Raw genomic sequence first — 17,531 nt, forward strand, 5'->3', positions numbered from 1 at the left:
ACAATCTGCAAATATTTTAAAATCAATTGAGCACATATACCCGTATTTTTTGGACTATAAGATGCACCTGGCTATGAGACATACCTGACTATGAGACATACCTAGGTTTAGAGGAGGAAAACAAGAAAAATAATATTCTGAACCAAATGGTGTAGTAATATATTTAATAAAATATAGCAGAATAATATTTCAACCGTGTAAAGTCAACAGCGGTATTAAGAATCATAATCACGGTCTTTAACAAATGAGAAGAGACTTTAAGGTTCAAGCTGTAAGCTTTGGAAGTCATACTAGGCCGGAAGCTTCCATGCTGCCACTTTCTCATGTATGGGAAAATAGGAGGGGGGATTTAGTAGAGGGGTTGCCATTAGACATAATAGCATTCTTCCTGTCGGTCAAGGTCAGGCTGATCCTGCATCTGGAGAAGGAGTGGTCGGAGTGATGTCTCAAGATGGGAAGGTTGGCGATCGGAGCATGTGATTGGCAGAGGGACAGGGGATGGTTTTGGGGGTTTTGATTTACTGAGGGAAAACCCGGATTTCTCAGATTCGGATTTTCCCAGATGTGCCAGTTTACCTATCCTAGTAAAAGAACTTTGAAAGATGCATGCTTCGGAGTTTTACTTGGCATGGGGATCTTTTCTGGAATGCTGACACAAGCACTCTTCTAATTTTCTGGAAACTCCAAGAACTCATCATCGCTAGTGTCTGAATTTATGAAGCTCAATTGCTCACAATCACTGATATCACTTTCTTCACTATCTTTATATACAATATTATCTTCAGTTCCATCTAAGGCATTGCTAATGCCACATTTTTTGAATGACGATGCAATGATTTCATCCGTTACTGAGTGCCACGATGTTTTAACCCATTCACAAACTTGAGTGATAGTGGGTGTCTTCATTCGTCTAGTAGGTGTCCGATCACAATTACCAGCAACCATCCATTGTAAATCTTCCAATCTTCTCGCATATAGACTTTAAATGGTCTCTCCAAAATTTCCACAGAAATTTTATATGCTAGTCTTTTCTGCTTTCACATCCTTGTACAGGTATGTGGTGTCAGGAGGTACTGTAGTATTTTTCTATAAGAAAGAACTGTCAGTAATGTGTCCTTTATAACAATACAGAGCACTGTAGCTGAAACCATGTTCAGACATTCATATACAAGATACCGGTATACCTTTTACAGTAACATGCCTCACCAGCTCCTTATGAGGGGAGCAGGGAAAGAGGAGAAAGCAGCCTCCTTCCCTCAAGCTGGATGCTCCGTTGCCCATTTCTCCATTGCAGCGCAGCTCTTCTGCCCACAAAAGCCTCATCTTTGATGGCCAATGCCAAAGCAGAGAAGGAGCTGCCGGGAAGAAGCCAGTTGGCCCAAGAGTTGAGTACCCTTCCTCCCCCGCCCTAAACTGACAATAGCAAGCTGAGAAATTTAGGACATTGATGATTCTTTTCCACCCCCCAAAAAATTCTAACGATGTTATCTTTACAAAGACAAACAGGCAGGTTCCAGCATGCCTGCCCATACTATTAAAATATAGTCTGCCACTCTCAAATTGCTCGATGGCTGCAGGTAAGTGAGGGGCAGGAAGCCATGCCAGGCCCAGCAATGGGAGGAAAGTGGACAACAAGAGTAGCACTGTCTTGCCATGCGTGCCTCATGGAAAGGCAGCAGTAACCCGGGCGCTTCCCTTGCCCCCCTTTCTGGCGCTGGAAGCCAAGCCATACCTCTCTCTCTCTGTGTCTCTGGGCTCACAGTCCAGGAAGGGCGCACTTGTGGCGGTGCAGCAGGCGGTGGCGCAGTGGTGGTGTGGCGGTGGCAGGGCATCCTCAACGAACTGCTCGACGAACAGGACAGGAAGACATAGACCGCGCCCAGGCCAGCCAGTGGTGAGGTCAGTCAGTTCTCCTAACTGCACACAACTTTAACAAGTGGTTCGGCCAAAATGGCTGAATCCCACCTTGGCATTGCTGACTCAGCCAGGGAATGCTGGAGCCTTTGCAGCCAATTGTCAGTTGGATCGGCCTCCCAGAATACCACCAAACAGCTGCCTGTTGCCGCCGCCACACCAACCCCCTCCCCCTTCCCCCAGGTATGGAAAGCCCCCAGCTGATGCAACATTCAATGTATAAGACGCACCAAAATTTTCATCTACTTTTGGGTGTGTGTGTGTGTTTTATATTCCGAAAAATACGGTACATAACCACCTACCTATCTAAATGAATTCTGAGCAGCAAAAAAAAAATTTTTTTTAAAAAAGCAAATTTATCCCTTGGCTTCATGGCAATTATTTCAATTGTAAATATGTTTATGATTTTATTTTGATATTGTAAGTCACCCAGAGTAGCATCACAATGAGATAGGTAACATAGATAGGAAACATAAATAAATAAATACAGTTTTCTGATGTTCACTTAAGAACATATCCTAGAGTGGTAGTCAAAAAGGAATAGTGATTATGACTAGATTTTAAAGGTTCACTTAATGTTACAATGTTTTATGGCACATATAATTCAGTAGCACCTTTCTTTGACCTGTAGGCATTGACAAAAGATCCCCAAGATTACCCGGACAAAAAAAGCTTGCCTCATGTGCATGTTTCCTTGTGGATGAATTCTCGGGAAGGTAGAAAGCTGAAAGCTGGGGACACAGTGTCATATGTTATCTGTCAGGTAAAAGCATTCTTGCTATTTTTAAAGTATCTTTTCCCACCTAGAAACAAAAACAAAATTAATCAGTATAATACATTAATGGTAAGTAAATATTACACTCCTTTTTATATACTTTGTAAATGAAGGACAGACACCCAGTCTGATGCAACAGTTAAAGGTGATGGACTAGAAACCAGGGGATTGGGTTCTAGTCCTGCCAACAACAGTCCCCCTCTCTCAGCCCAAGAAGAAAGGCAATTGCAAACCATTTCCAAAAAATGTTGCAAGAAAACTGCATGGATTTGTCCAAGCAGTTACCAGAAGTCAAGACTGACCAGAAAATGGGGGTGGCGGGGGAGAATACAACTTGTGTCAGTAAATTCATTCATTCTTTTGATGAAGGATGGATCAAATCTGAGTGCCAGCCAGAGAGCATATGCTCCGGAACAACTGAAGAAACAAACAAATCTTACTATTGATGTTCAGTATTACTTGTCGCAACAAATTCATCCAGTAGTAGCTCGTATCTGTGAACCCATAGATGGAATTGATTCTGTTCTTATTGCAGCATGGCTTGGTAAGTATAGTAGTGTTTATTTTTCAAGTAGTTATTCTTAATATTGATACTGTGTGTTAACAAAAATGTGAGAATTCATATCTATTATGAGAATATGTCTTCCATGCTATTAAGCCTATTCTTGGGAGAGATCAAGAAATAAAGATCTGCTGGTTACATTTATACAGTATACATCTATATATAACAGACAGATATTTGTGAGATGTTGAAAAATTGAAGATTACTCTGCAACAAGGTCATAGTATAAGTTGCAAAAGGGGATCATATGACCCCAGGACACCACAATCATCATAAATGTGAACTAGTTGTCAAGTATCCAAATGTAAATCGCATAACCATGTGGATGCAACATATGTGTGAAAAATGGTCATAAGTCACTTTTTTCAGTGCTGTTGTAACTTTGAACAGTCACTAAATGAACTATTGTAAGTCAAGGACTACCTGTAGTAATCTATTGAAATCTTATACGGCCTTTCCTGTAATCTTAAACTAGCAGCAGAAATGTACATCCGTAGTTTTCTACTGCTCATAAAGTCTTTAATGAAACTAGTCCAGTTATGGTAAACTCAAACTGCTCTTAAAACAATATATTGCAATATTTTAAACATAAACAACAAGTTGTCTTGCTCTTTAGATATGCACCCTATTTCAATCAGATGGTACTTATGGAACCTAATGGAAAAGATGAATAAGATATGAAACATCAATCAGTGTTTTGGTTAATCAGTGCTTTGGTTATAAAGTAATTATAAACCAAGTGCAGCTTGATACTCTAAATAGAGATCATGATGTTAAATCCTGTGTCATTACTGACTTTAAAGGTTAATTTTGTATTAAGAAATCCAAACTAATTTAATCCACATTTCTCAGGGAAGATTTTGTATTAGATAATGAGAAAGTTATTTCTTTGTTCAGACTATCCTAAACTCATGATCTCCAGATATGATATATTTGAATTCTCAGCCAGGATATAAAACTATGCTAATTGGAGAAGTGTAGCTTGTTTGTTGAAGGGAATAAACTTAGGTGAGTCCCACTAAAAGTGTTTGTTTGTATCGCATTTGAAGAAAGACCTATAATGTAAATGATGTGCTTTGACTTTAATATCTTTTACGGATGATTTCAAACCAGTTTTGGGTTATGGCAGTGATGGTTGCTCCTTTCAGTGAATAGTTTGATTTCAGAGAAGTTTTTCATTACTGAAGACCTAATTATAGGGTAGTCATTTTTCACTACTGTTTCCTCAAAAATAAAACCCGGTCTTATTTTTTTTTTTTGACCTCCGAAATAAGCGCCAAAGCTTATTTTCGGGGATGTCTGAATTTTATTTTATTTTTTGCCCTACCCTTCAGGGCAGTTCAGTGTCCCAGACGAGCCAAAAATCATGCTTTGGTTCTGGCCTCTGCTGCTGCAAAAGACATTGTTGGTGCTCGCTGAGCATACTCAAGGCCAGTGAGCAGGTGCGATTGGAGCCACAGCTGCAGCTTCTTCCTACTTTTGCTTTGCCCTCAGTCGGGAGTGAGGTGGTTCATGGTGAAATGATGGGCGAACTTGCTTGTGAGATATTCCTAAAAACCTCAGCAGGAGGGAAGGGTCATTAGGGTAGTAAGCTGAGAAAGTGGTTAATATGTGAGGTGTGGGTATGGGTCGAGCTTGGCATTTCACCTTCTTGTCTTTTGCAAACTTTTGGCTGCACACAAAAGCAGAAGCAGCAGAAATCCTAGCTACTTTCTGTACCCCAAACTCTGCCAGAAATGGGTCTTCATGAGGCTTGTTGTGCTGGCACAGCCTCTTGCGGCAGGATGCCACAAAGTTTGTTGTATTGCACGGCACCACCGTGAGATGCATCCTGCCAGTTCAGCTGCTCATAGCAGGACTCCGCGAGGCGTGTTGCAGTAGTGCCACCACTTGCACGCAACGGCACAACGAGCTTTACAGCATCCTGCCGCAAGTGGTTGCACCGATGTGACGAACCTCAAGAAGACCCATTTCTGGGTCTATTTTATTTCTATACAATAAAAGCAGTACATTCATTTAAAATAAATATAATATAAATGAGTACAAACTTTATGACATCTCATATGTGAATTTAGATTTGGACCATTTAAATTTTTAAATTAACTTTTGTTTAAATTTTGAGTATCAGTGGGGCAGTATCTATTGGGCTTGTGAGCATAGGATTGCCAATACTCCCCCACCCCCAGTTTTTAAGTAAAGTTGGAGTTAAACAACTTTATTTGTTGTTTGGTTGGTGTTGTTTTAACTAAATAAATACATTTCTACTGAGTATAATGTTACAATCAATTTTCAAAATAGCAACTCTTATGTATATCCTAAGCATTTTTCATAGTTTAATATTTCTTAAAGTTAAGTTTTTGTAGGGTGAATAATCATGGTCCAGGCACTTGAAAACAATTGTTATTTTTAGAAATTCAGACTGGAAACCTCTAGATGGCAGCACTAGACACCATTTTCAATTCGTTTCTCAAAATATTTCATGATGTAAGCTACAAGGTGATTAACTTTAAACTTGCATATACAGAAGTAAGGCTTTTTAATAATTTAGTTTTTTTTTTAAATATGATTTTTGAAATAATGCATCTAATCATCTTGCCAATTGAGACTAAATAGCATTTTTATATAAATGTATGGCTATGAGGCATAATTATCCTAGCAATTATTATATAACTTAACAAATATTACATAGTAATTGAGATTTTATATTTTTATATTTTCTCCAAGATCAAGACTTATTAGTGCAATTAAATGACTTCCAACATAATACATCAGTTTGTTGTTAAAGTGATTGACTTTTGATCAGTTATAAACAGCATGTGTGAGAAAGTAGATTAGAATGAATGTTGACAGAGACATCCATGAGATAAATATGAATAAATCTTCTGGGTTTAGATATTCAAATCTGTCCTGTAGATTTGAAATGTGCTATTAGCTAACTTAATTTTTTCAAGACTTTGGAGATATTGAAATTATTGTTCAAAAATGAATTAATGTACCCAAGAAATAATCTGTGATAGAAATACAATGTTATTATTTATTTGAAATTATACTTCTAAAACAGGTTACCTTTCTGTTTATTTAAATGCTTTATTGACTCAGGATCGTGATTGTGATTTTATGACATTGTTGTTGATGGGATTTCACTGATTTAACTACATTTCTACTGCTAAATCTGTATCTAGTTGCTTTTTAACAGCAAAAGGATTACCTGTGCTGCTCTGGTTATTAATTAAATTAACCAAAGTGTAAATATAGTTCAAGGTTTTTTAAAAATAGAATTTAAAATATTACAATAGAAAATAATTTTCAGTAATGTTTCAATTAGCATTCTTTATTGAAGGTGTGTGTATGTATAAATAAAATTTATCATAGTCCTATCTGTGATTGATAATTGAGAATCAGAATTTTAATCCATTTTATTAATAGTATTTTAAGAATCCAAATACATAATATTTTATGGTAATGTCATTCTAAAGCATTAAGTAGATAAAATGGATACCGATTCTCAGAGTTCAATTCATCAACCACACTCCAGAATAGAATTAGAAGTCATAGTGATGTATGAAAAACATTTTATAATTGCTTCAGCAAAGGTAGTATATAGTTTGCATTCCTAATGAACACGTGATCTAATTTTAGTTGAATATTGAACATTCTTTTTAAGAACGCCAGTCTTTTATTTCATAAAATTAGACAGGAATTAGTGCCAAATATAAATATCATCAAATCAATGAATACTAACAAAGAGATATTTATCAATACAAATTTGTGTATGGCAAGGACTTTCTTATTCTAAAGAAAGTACTCCTAATTTTATTCCTCACTGTAATAAATTCCTCTCTTTCATCACTAGAAATAGAAATGCTTATGGAATGTACATTGCCAAATTTTCTTGAGTAATGCATATTACTTTTAGCATCTCCCCTCCCTCCCTCCCTCCCTCCCTTCCTTCCTTCCTTCCTTCCTTCAAACTATGGCTTGACTCTGTAGCAATATTCATCTAAATTATTTTTTCTGTATGCTTGTCTGTTAAATTAGTACTCTTTATTTGAGATTTAATAAAATTTAGGATTTAATCTATCCTGATGCTTATTGTACATTTCTAAATACAAAACATATTTGTACAAAAATAAATATACTTATTTTTTTAAAAAAACTTTCTGGATCCTAGTAATCAAAAGTGCTTTTTTATCTTCCATTCTGACTTTTTAAATGCTGCTGAATTTTAGCAACTACATTAGATTGAAACTACATGCTGTTAACCACTGAGCCAAAATGAAATCGACCACTGCATTGAAGTCTTGAGTTGGCAGTTGTGTACAGTCTTAAAGAAGTGTCTAATAACAGTTCAGCCAGGCTTCTTTTAATGGGTTTTTATATTCTCTCTTTCATTTTAATGATGCCATTCTGTTTTATAATAAAGATGCACCATTTTATTCAAAATTCTCTGTGTTACTTAAGAAAATAGCAATAAATCTATTCTCTAGAAGTAGCATGTTCATAAACAAATGTTCTGTTGCATACTCCCCATGATAGATTATGCATTGTGCTAGCTTTATTTATAAAGCAATTTTGTGTGAAAAGACAGGTAATTTCATCATATTGCTCAGATCTTTATTCTAGGTTAAAATGAGAAAATGTATTCTTTTTTTAAAAGTATCTCATCCTGAGAATTCAGTTCTATTTTGGATTTCGGAACTCCAAATTGAAGCTGATGTGGAAAAGAATTGCTTTCTTTACACTTTGAATTTATATTTCTCATTAACAGGAATGGATCCCTCACAGTTCAAAGTCCATCAATATTACCATAAAGATGAAAAATATGATTTGTTTGGTAGCCCAGTTCAGCAAACTGATGAAGAAAAATATAAAGATTGCAAGAGATTCAAGTTTGCTTGTCCAAAATGTGGGACAGAAAATATTTATGATAATGTCTTTCGGTACTTGGTTAGTATATGGTATTTATAATTTTTGAACGGAATTCTCTGTTTTAGACAAGATACTAAGGGAAAAGAAAAACCCCTATATTAGAATTTCAATAACGGGCTTTTATATATTAACCTCAAATCACTTTTGCCTGTTTTTTTCATTTCATTTTGGCAATTGTGCAGAATATTTCACATTGTATCTCAGACTGCTCAGTTAATAAGTTCTATTTAAATGATATTAATTATTCTAAAATAAACTAATTGGAAGATATGATTTTTCCTGCATAATTATTTGTATTTTTACATTTTTCTTTTATGTAGCAGTTTTATAAATATTATTTTTCCTGCTGTCTTTGTACATCAGACATAAAGATACATCGGGTAAATTCACGTTCAGAAGTACTGCCAAAAATATATCTGTGACTTTGGATCAGAACTTGAAATAGAGCCAGCTATTTAACACTATTGCAATGTTATGCATGCAGTAGTTATTGGCAAATTAGCAGGCTGTGGAGTAGTGAAAATCTTGAAAGTTAAAGCAAATAAATTCTTTATCTAAATTAAAAGTAATTATTTTAAGTTAATTTGGACAGACAGCAGATGTTCTGTGTTTTTTGAATCAAAACAAAGCAGTTGTTGGAAGCAAGTGAGAGGAAAAGGCAGACAGAGATCAGCCAATACTTGGTAAATCCTTGACTTTGTTTCATTACAGCTGTAAATGAAGATAGAAGATAATAAGATAGTTACTTGCATAGAGGCGTGACAAGTTACAGATGGTCTAAGTGTAAAAAGAGCAGCTATCAAGCTCTGTAGTTTTTTCCACCTGGAATTACTTAATGTTTTTAGTGCAGAAATTGTTAGATTAGATCGTAAAAGTACAATTTTTAAGTAGTAATAGGAAGGCGAGACTCAAAGACTACAGTTTTTTCTTTATTATGAATTTTTATTTATCTTAGTCTCATTTCTGAGAGATATATTGAAATTTATGTTTGGGTACCAAGTTTGAAAATGTTGCAGTAATATTCAGTGTATTCATTGTAGTATGTAAAATCAATTGTCAGCAACAAAATGCTTAGAGGTATCACTTTGTATATTTTTAAAATGTGTTCTTGCATGAGATCCTATTACAAAGTTTTCAATATGTATACCCAAATTTTGATTTTCATTTTTTATCTCCAGGGTGGAAAGTTTAAAGCCAGTGTTCTATGCTGTAATCCAGAAGGATGTAATGAAAATCTTTTAAATTACTCTATGCAGATTAACAACAAGATAATCTTGGATATAAGAGGCTTCATAAAAAAATATTACTGTGTGAGTACTTACTTTTAGTCTATATTTAATCACATCTTTTCCTGACTGAATCAATGTATTTAATAAAAAATGACCTGATTAAATGACGTTCTTGAAATGCTAAATCATGGTTTAATTAACCTGGAATAGCATTAGGCTGATTTAATCCTGCCTTATATTCTACCTCCCATTCCTGATTTAGTTTCTTAAGCATCTTAGTTTCTTAAATTTCTGAACTAGGACAACTAAAAGCTTAGTTCAGACCAAGATATGAGAAGACTTTTTTCTTTCATATCTTTATTTAGTGGAAGGTCTTAAATCATAGTTTTTAGACTCACAGAAATTAAGACTTCCAACAATCAGGGTATCTTGCAAGCTGTGGAAGAGTTTGGTGATTGAAGACAAAGACATATTATCATACTGTTTATCCCTAATATACTGGTATCTCACTGAGATTGTAATCTCTGAACCAGTCTAACATGCTATAGTTGATGCTGGTTTTGGAAATTTAATTGAAATATTTTAACTAAATTTGAAACAGTATACAAATCACTTTTGAAGTATTAGTATTATTTTCTGAAGTATTTCAAATTTCAAACTATATAATAAATGATAGCATAGGGGTTTATTTATAAAATGTTATAGAAGATGCAAGTACCTTTCTGCAGCATTTTTTCCTTATAGTGATAAAAAATCAAATCAAGGCAAGTCTTTATTATGGTCAAAGACCAGCATCCAAGTAGTAAAATGGTTGTATTACAGGTAGTTTGCATTAACGGTAGGAAAATTATGTTTGCTATCTTAAATCCCCTTTGTCCTGTTTTTCAGCTGAAAATCAATTGCATTAACAATCATATTTCAAATTGAATTGATAATATAGTTCATGCTGTCAACATTGATACAAAGGAAGAAAAAGAGAACAAACCCAGACACTGATAGTGACTGCTATCTTAGGTGCTCTTTCTGTCAATAGAAGAGTGAAGCTGCTTCCTCTCTGATCTTCTGTTTTCATGAAGTTCTTTCTGAGAAGCACCGTAGCAACCATTAAACTAAAGCTTTCCTTTAGTTCCCTTTAGGGCTGTAGTTTCTTTTTTTTTTTTAATTGAAAAAGTTTTAAGAAACAAAAACATTTCCCCCCCTTTTTCCCCCCTCACCCCCACAAAACCCCCTTCCCCCCTCCCTCCCCCCCCCAGCTTCTCAGGTCAATCACAAGGTATTGTTATACATAAACCAAACATAGAGTAAAATTTTCCCTTCTAATCCAATTAACCTCATCCAAATCTTTTCATCTCCCAACCCCCCCATTACATAAAATAATACTTCCTAATTATTCAAAGGCAATCTGATATTTCTTAATCTGATATCTGTTTTGTAAATAATCAATCCATTTTTTCCATTCAATTAAATATCTTTCCTGGGTATTGTCTTTCAAAAAAGCTGAGATTTTAGCCATCTCAGCCAAATTAGTGACTTTCAATATCATTCTTCTATTGTAGGTACCTCTTCTTTCTTCCAGTATTGTCCAATCAACAGTCTTGCTGCTGTTATTAAATTCAGAATCAATTTAGCGGGCTGTAGTTTCTTACCTGAAATGTTGCAGGAGTGTATACCCACAGAACTTATTCTGAGAATTAATATTAACATAATTATTAAATAATTAATATTAAATATTAATATTAAAATATATTAATATTAAAATATAATATATATAATACTATTAATATAATTAATATAATATTAAAATATTAAAATAATATTAAATATTAATATTAAATAATTTTAAAAAAATTTTGCACAATTAAAATTTTAAAAAAAGTATTCCAAGAATAGTTGCAAATATAAACTGAACTTAGTGTAACTTGATGAATTTCAGAAATATAGTTATCCAAATATAATTTGGATAATTATAATAAGATAATTATAATAAGATAATAAGTTATCCAAATATAAGTACCAAATATAAGTACCATAATGTAAAAGTAGATTAACAATAGTACTTATAAAATAGCATCTTTGGAAAAGCCATAAATTTTTAGTATACACAGCTTTTGCTATTTAAAAATTAATTACAGTATCCTTTAAAATTATTTTCTAGTTTGCCCGCACAACGCCACAATGCTAGCACAAGTGGGGTATGTGCATTTGTGGTGACACTAGTGCCTGCACGATGCTTGCAGCATCACTAGCACTCATACAATGCTAGTGCGAGGGGGATGTATGTGTGCTCGCGCCGATGCTTGCGCCCATACAACGCTCACAGATCACTAACCCCTGTGCCACACTGCAGTGTTAGTGTGTGGGTGCCCACATGCACTGGCCAGCCACTTACATGGCCTGGTGGCCCAGTTCTAACTCACTGAGTAGATCTGAGGAATTCAGGGAGAGAAGTTAAAGGAAAAGCAGTATTTTTTTCCATCAGCAGAAAAACACATTTTGATACAAAATGCCTATTATTTAAAAATGAGTTAAAACTTAGTACAGTATATCATATAAGCAGTGTTTATGTATTTGTGTATTATTATTATTATTTTTACAAAATTGTATAATACCAGAGTTTCTGGTGTAGTTGCATAATAAGTAAGGAAAAGTCACTTTTCCCCCAAAGAGTGTCTTTGAATTCTGCCACCAACATGTTGACCCTGATTAGGGAACAATATTTATTTAGAAGACTTAATGACAAAGTTTTGATTTCATTGTTTATTCAGTTCTGTGAGAATTGCAAACTGCTAAAAATCATATCTAAACTGTAATATTTTCTTAAAATGTACTTTTTATTTTGCAACTATGCAAAATATTACCTCCAGTGTTTTTTATTATAGAGATGCTGATTTAGCATGCCATTTGAAAATTAACTTAAAATGATCATGATATAAATTTAATAGTTGTGATTTTGTTATTCTCATGTCAAATTTGTGAATATGCTTATGCTTTACTCTATATTAATAGAGACTGGCACTAGCATTTCAAAATAGCTGATTTCAAGGTGATGAGTGTAGGTTTCCATATTGGTAATATATGTATTACAAAATAACACATTAAATATATCTTACCAATCGTTGTTAGGGTTTCCAATTCAGAGATGGTATTCAGCCGGTTCGGACCGGTTCAGGCGAACTGGTAGTGGAAATTTTGAGTAGTTCGGAGAACTGGCAAATATCGCCTCTGGCTGGTCCTGCCCACTCACCCACCAGCTCACCCCACCCAGCCACTCCTCATCTCACCTCCCCAGCATAGCTATTGCTTGTTTGGCTTCTCAGTTTCTACGGGCCAGCCAGCTTGCCTGCTGTTGTGACCCAGGTTCCTGGACCCAGACTCCTGGACTCGGATGATTCAGAAAATGAGGGAGAAGACCTGGCAAGCCCTGTTTCTCTTGAGCCCTCTCCCTCCCTGGCACCCACTCAAAGGGAGGGGCCGGCACGGCCTGATTCTCCCGGGCCTTCTTCTGATTTGGCAACGCCCCAAGAACAGTTTTGGAGGGACGCAAGATTACGAAGGCTTGATCGACGTGCGCAGCAGCGGAAGAGTTGGGACAAAGCCAAGTCATAATTGTCATGCAGTGACATCTGCAGAGACTATAAATAGGAGGCGGGACTTCCTGGTTTTTTGTCTCGGACAAAGCAATGAATTTGGCGAGCTAACTATTTCATGGAGGGAAGAATATATTCGTGAGTAATTCTGGCCTTATCTATAATTTCCTCGTTATCTCCAGAAACTTGGCAGGCCCGTGGGTAGACGTGGCCAGGACATGTATCTATGTAAATAAAAGGAAAAAAGGAAGGCCTCTGACGGACTCTTTGCTGGGAGTATTGGGGAAGGAAACAGAACATTTTGTCCAAGACCTGACTAAAACACCTTCCACCAAAGATGGATCAGCAGCAGGTACAGCAGCAGTTAGAGCAGCTACACGCGGCTAATCAACAGCTCCAGCAGCAAGTGGCCCACTTGGCAGGCCACCTTGCTGCCAGGAATGTGCCTGCAGCCCCCCCCCATCCTCCCACTCCTCCTCCTCGCCGCAGTGCCCGATAACCGTGCGGATAAGTTTTCTGGGCAGCCTGAGATGTTCCCGACCTTCTTGGGACAGTGCCAGCTCTACATGGCTATGAGGCCAGAGGATTTCCCAGACGACCGGGCTAAGGTGGCCTTCGTGATTAACCTTCTTTCCGGCTCGGCTGCTCGATGGGCCACGCCCTCTTGCTCCAGGACAGCCCCTGCTGGCGGACCAACAGCGTTTTGGCAGCACCTCGCACCATGTATGAGGACCCGTTCGAATGCTGACGGCAACCAGGCGCCTTAAGGAACTCCGTCAAGGGAAACGCCTGCAGGAGTACATCGCAATTTCGCCTTTTGTGCCAGGACTCTGACTGGAATGATGCAGCGCTGGTGGACGTTCCAGGAGGGACTCTCAGAGGAATTGCAAGACGAGCTGGCCCGTGGAGGCGCCGCGGACCCTCGACAACTTGGTGCCCTTTGTCTCCGCCTCGATGCCCGTCTGCAACGGCGACCGTCCCGTCGCACCCGGGACCCTCCGTCGACATCTGCACCCCACTTCCTGCACCACCAGCACCCAGGGTCGCCCCACGTTTTGTAACCACTGCGGAAGAGCCCATGGAGTTGGGAGCGGCCAGACCTCGCCTAACAGCCCAGGAGCGGAACCGAGGCGCCAAGGGGATTGTGCCTGTACTGTGGGAGCCCGCCACTTCGCCGCTTCTTGCCCCAGAAAGCGAAGTGGGGCACGACGCCGTCCCGAATCACAGCGTGACCAATCGAACGGAGCAGGCCCGACTGGGAAACCCTAGGTCGGGCACGTACTAAGCCCCCACTGGACGTTGCGGAAGTAGACTCTGGGCCCCCTCGGCATCTGATTCTGGACACACGGATATGGTTGGGGAACCAGTCGGACGGGCTCCAGGCGCATGCGCTGGTGGGCTCAGGGGCCACAACAAACTTTATGGACCAGGCCTTTGTGAGCCAGTTTGCGGTCCCCGTGGTTCCGTGGACCCTCCGATGCGGGTAGAGACAATTGATGGACGAGAACTGGTGTCCGGCCCCATTAAATTCGCCACCCAGCCTTTGCGCCTGGCTATTGGGGACCATGAGGAGGCGATCCAGTTTTATGTCACGGCGGACCTTCATTTTCCCTTGGTCCTTGGGTTGGCCTGGCTTCGGACCCACGATCCTCAGGTGGCCTGGTCGCGGAACGCCATCTCTTTCCCGACTCTGCAGTGCGCCGACCCCATCCGCCACCCCTGTGCCGGCCAGAACGCCCCCACCGCTGCCATCACCTTGCCTCCTGAGCTGACGGACTTCGCCGACGTGTTCAGCGAGAAGGAGGCGGACCGACTACCCCCGCATCGGCCCTACGATTGCCCCGTGGACCTTCTGCGAGGAGACAGCGCATGGGCAAGTCCCTCCAGTGCCGTGAGATGTTTCCATGTTTGCTCTGTGTGTATGTTTGAGGCCGAGAAGGAGGAAATGATTTGGCCGAACTTTTCCTGCCTCCCTTCACAGTGAAGCTGCTGGGAAGGCAACTATGGCAGCCTGTCCCAGATGCTGCACACCATCCGATCCGGCCCTGTGCAAAGGCAGCCCGTAAGCTGAAGCCTAGTTGCGGAGGGGGGATCATAAAGGGACAGGCTACAGGTGGCTGCCTTCTGAGCAGCTTTGTTGCGAAGGGAGTTAGAAAAGTTTAGCCAAGTTTTCTTCTCCTTCTCGGCCTCAAACATACACACAGAGCAAACGCGCACACATCTCACGGCGTCAAAGGGACTCGCCCATGCTGTCTCCTCGCAGAAAGTCTCGCGCTGTGAGATGTGTGCGTGTTTGCTGTGGAGCAGTCCTTCTTAACAAGCTCCAAACTGTTGCTGCAAGCCTGGATTTCCTACATGAGCAGTGGAAGTCGGGTACTCTGGTGGACTTATCTCTGTTTCCCTCTATGACCGGCCTTGGAAAAGCCTGCCTTCACAATCGCATGCCTGCAGGCAGAGCTGGGCTTGCAGCAGCAACAGTTTGGAGTTTGTTAAGAAGAATCGCTCCTCCACCCCAGGCATGTGTTTTATAGTCCGGGCTGCTTGGAGTGAAAAGCATGCAATATGCTGCCGCTCCTGGAATTCCCTGAATGAACACTGGAAGAAAATTGCCCGATGTTCAGCACAGCCAGAGGCAGGCTTGGAAGAGCAGCAGGGCAAACAAATCTATTCAAGCTCCCAATGCCCGAACCAATGAGCTGGAAGAGAGATTCGCTGTCGTGCTGGTGAGTAGTCGAGTAGGCGTTTTGCTTCCCCCCGCCATCCCGATCCTGTGCGGCGCAGACAGCCCAATGGAGGTGGAAAATGGGGTGTTTCCATTGGCCCGTCTTTTTTTCCCCCCAGCCTCCTTTTCTCAGCATTCGGCAGACAGCCCAATGGAGGTGGAAAATGGGGTGTTTCCATTGGGCCTTCTCTTTTTTCCCCCCTAGCCTCCTTTTGTCAGCATTCGGCAGACAGTCATTATCTTTAGTTGGGCTTTTATTTTGTCAGCCCAAAGGCGGCGGGGTGGGGGAGGTATGTAGGAAATAGCCCTGTCTCTGCAGCATAGTGACTAAGTGGGCGTGGCCGGCTCAATGTCACTCATAGCAAGGTGCCACCCCACCTTGCCGCCAGAACGCCCCACCGCTGCCATCACCTTGCCTCCTGAGCTGACGGACTTCGCCGACGTGTTCAGCGAGAAGGAGGCGGACCGACTACCCGCGCATCGGCCCTACGATTGCCCGTGGACCTTCTGCCCAACGCACCACTGCCTGTGGGACGCCTGTATTCCATGTCGGAGCCCGAGTTGGCCGCCTCAGGGACTTCCTGGACAAAAACCTGGCCCGAGGGTTCATCCGCCTTCAAAGTCCCTCTCGGCCCCGGTCCTCTTTGTGAAGAAGAAGACAGGGACTTGCGCCTATGCTGTGATTACCGCCGGCTAAACGCCATTACGGTGCGGAATCGCTACCCCCGCCGCCATCCCGGAGCTACTGGAAAGGTTGCGGAGGCCACGATCTTCACCAAGCTCGATCTCCGGGGCCTACAACCTGGTGCGGATACGAGAAGGAGACGAATGGAAGACGGCATTCGCACCCGATACGGACACTACGAATACACTGTCATGCCATTTGGGTTGACCAATGCTCCCGCCGTTTTCAGCACTTCATGAACGACGTGTTCCGAGACATGTTGGATCGGTTCGTGGTTATCTACCTCGACGACATCCTGATTTACTCCCGGTCCAGGAAAGCCACCTTCGACACGCCAGTCTGGTTCTGCAACGCTATGGAGCAACAACTCAATGCGGCTGGAGAAATGCGTCTTCTTCCGGACTTCCATAGAATTCCTCGGGCATATCATCTCGCCCGAGGGCGTAGCCATGGACCCATGTAAAGTAGAAGCTTTGTGTAGCTGGGAAGCCCCTCGTCGGGTGAAGGATGTTCAGCACCTGCTGGGCTTTGCCAACTACTACCAGACCTTCATCCCGGGCTTCGCCACACTGACGGCTCCACTTACCCAGCTCCTCAGGAAGAAGGTTGCATTCCGGTGGGGTCCCCCGCAGCAAGAAGCATTCACAGCCCTCAAGAAAGCCTTCGTCACGGAACCCGTCCTGAGGCATCCCGACCCGCTCCGGCCTTTTGTGGTGGAAACGGACGCGTCCAATGTGGCTCTGGGAGCGGTGCTGCTACAGGCTCCGACGAATGGTGGCACACTTTTTCCCTGCGCTTACTACTCCCGGAAACTCAACCCTTCCGAGCGCAACTACACTATCTGGGAAAAAGAGTTGCTGGCTATCAAGGCTGCATTCGAGGCTTGGCGACACCATCTGGAGGGGGCCCGACATCAGGTGGAGGTCCGAACGGACCATCGGAATCTCGAGCACCTCACCACAGCTCGGAAGTTAAACCAGCGGCAGATCCGGTGGTCGTTGTTTTTTGCCCGGTTCAACTTCCGCGTGACCTACATTCCCAGCGGTCACAACCGGAGGGCGGATGCCCTGTCCCGCAAGCCAGAGTCCCTCTGCGCCAAGGCCCCCCTTCCTCCACGGACAGTGCTGC

At 41.0% G+C, this 17,531-nt stretch overlaps 1 protein-coding gene across 5 annotated transcripts in view; it reads left to right on the forward strand.

The window, feature by feature from the left end:
* POLA1 (DNA polymerase alpha 1, catalytic subunit) overlaps positions 1-17,531 on the forward strand; it is a 606,439-nt gene that overhangs the window by 307,809 nt on the left and 281,099 nt on the right. For all 5 annotated transcript variants that reach the window (XM_058186076.1, XM_058186077.1, XM_058186080.1 and 2 more), the window contains 4 exons: positions 2,546-2,677; positions 3,059-3,233; positions 8,020-8,198; positions 9,359-9,490. In XM_058186076.1, coding sequence (XP_058042059.1) covers positions 2,546-2,677; positions 3,059-3,233; positions 8,020-8,198; positions 9,359-9,490 — 618 coding nt within the window. The remainder of the gene's footprint in view (positions 1-2,545; positions 2,678-3,058; positions 3,234-8,019; positions 8,199-9,358; positions 9,491-17,531) is intronic.

This window comes from Ahaetulla prasina, chromosome 5, assembly GCF_028640845.1.
Source record: "Ahaetulla prasina isolate Xishuangbanna chromosome 5, ASM2864084v1, whole genome shotgun sequence".
Lineage (NCBI taxonomy): Eukaryota > Metazoa > Chordata > Lepidosauria > Squamata > Colubridae > Ahaetulla > Ahaetulla prasina.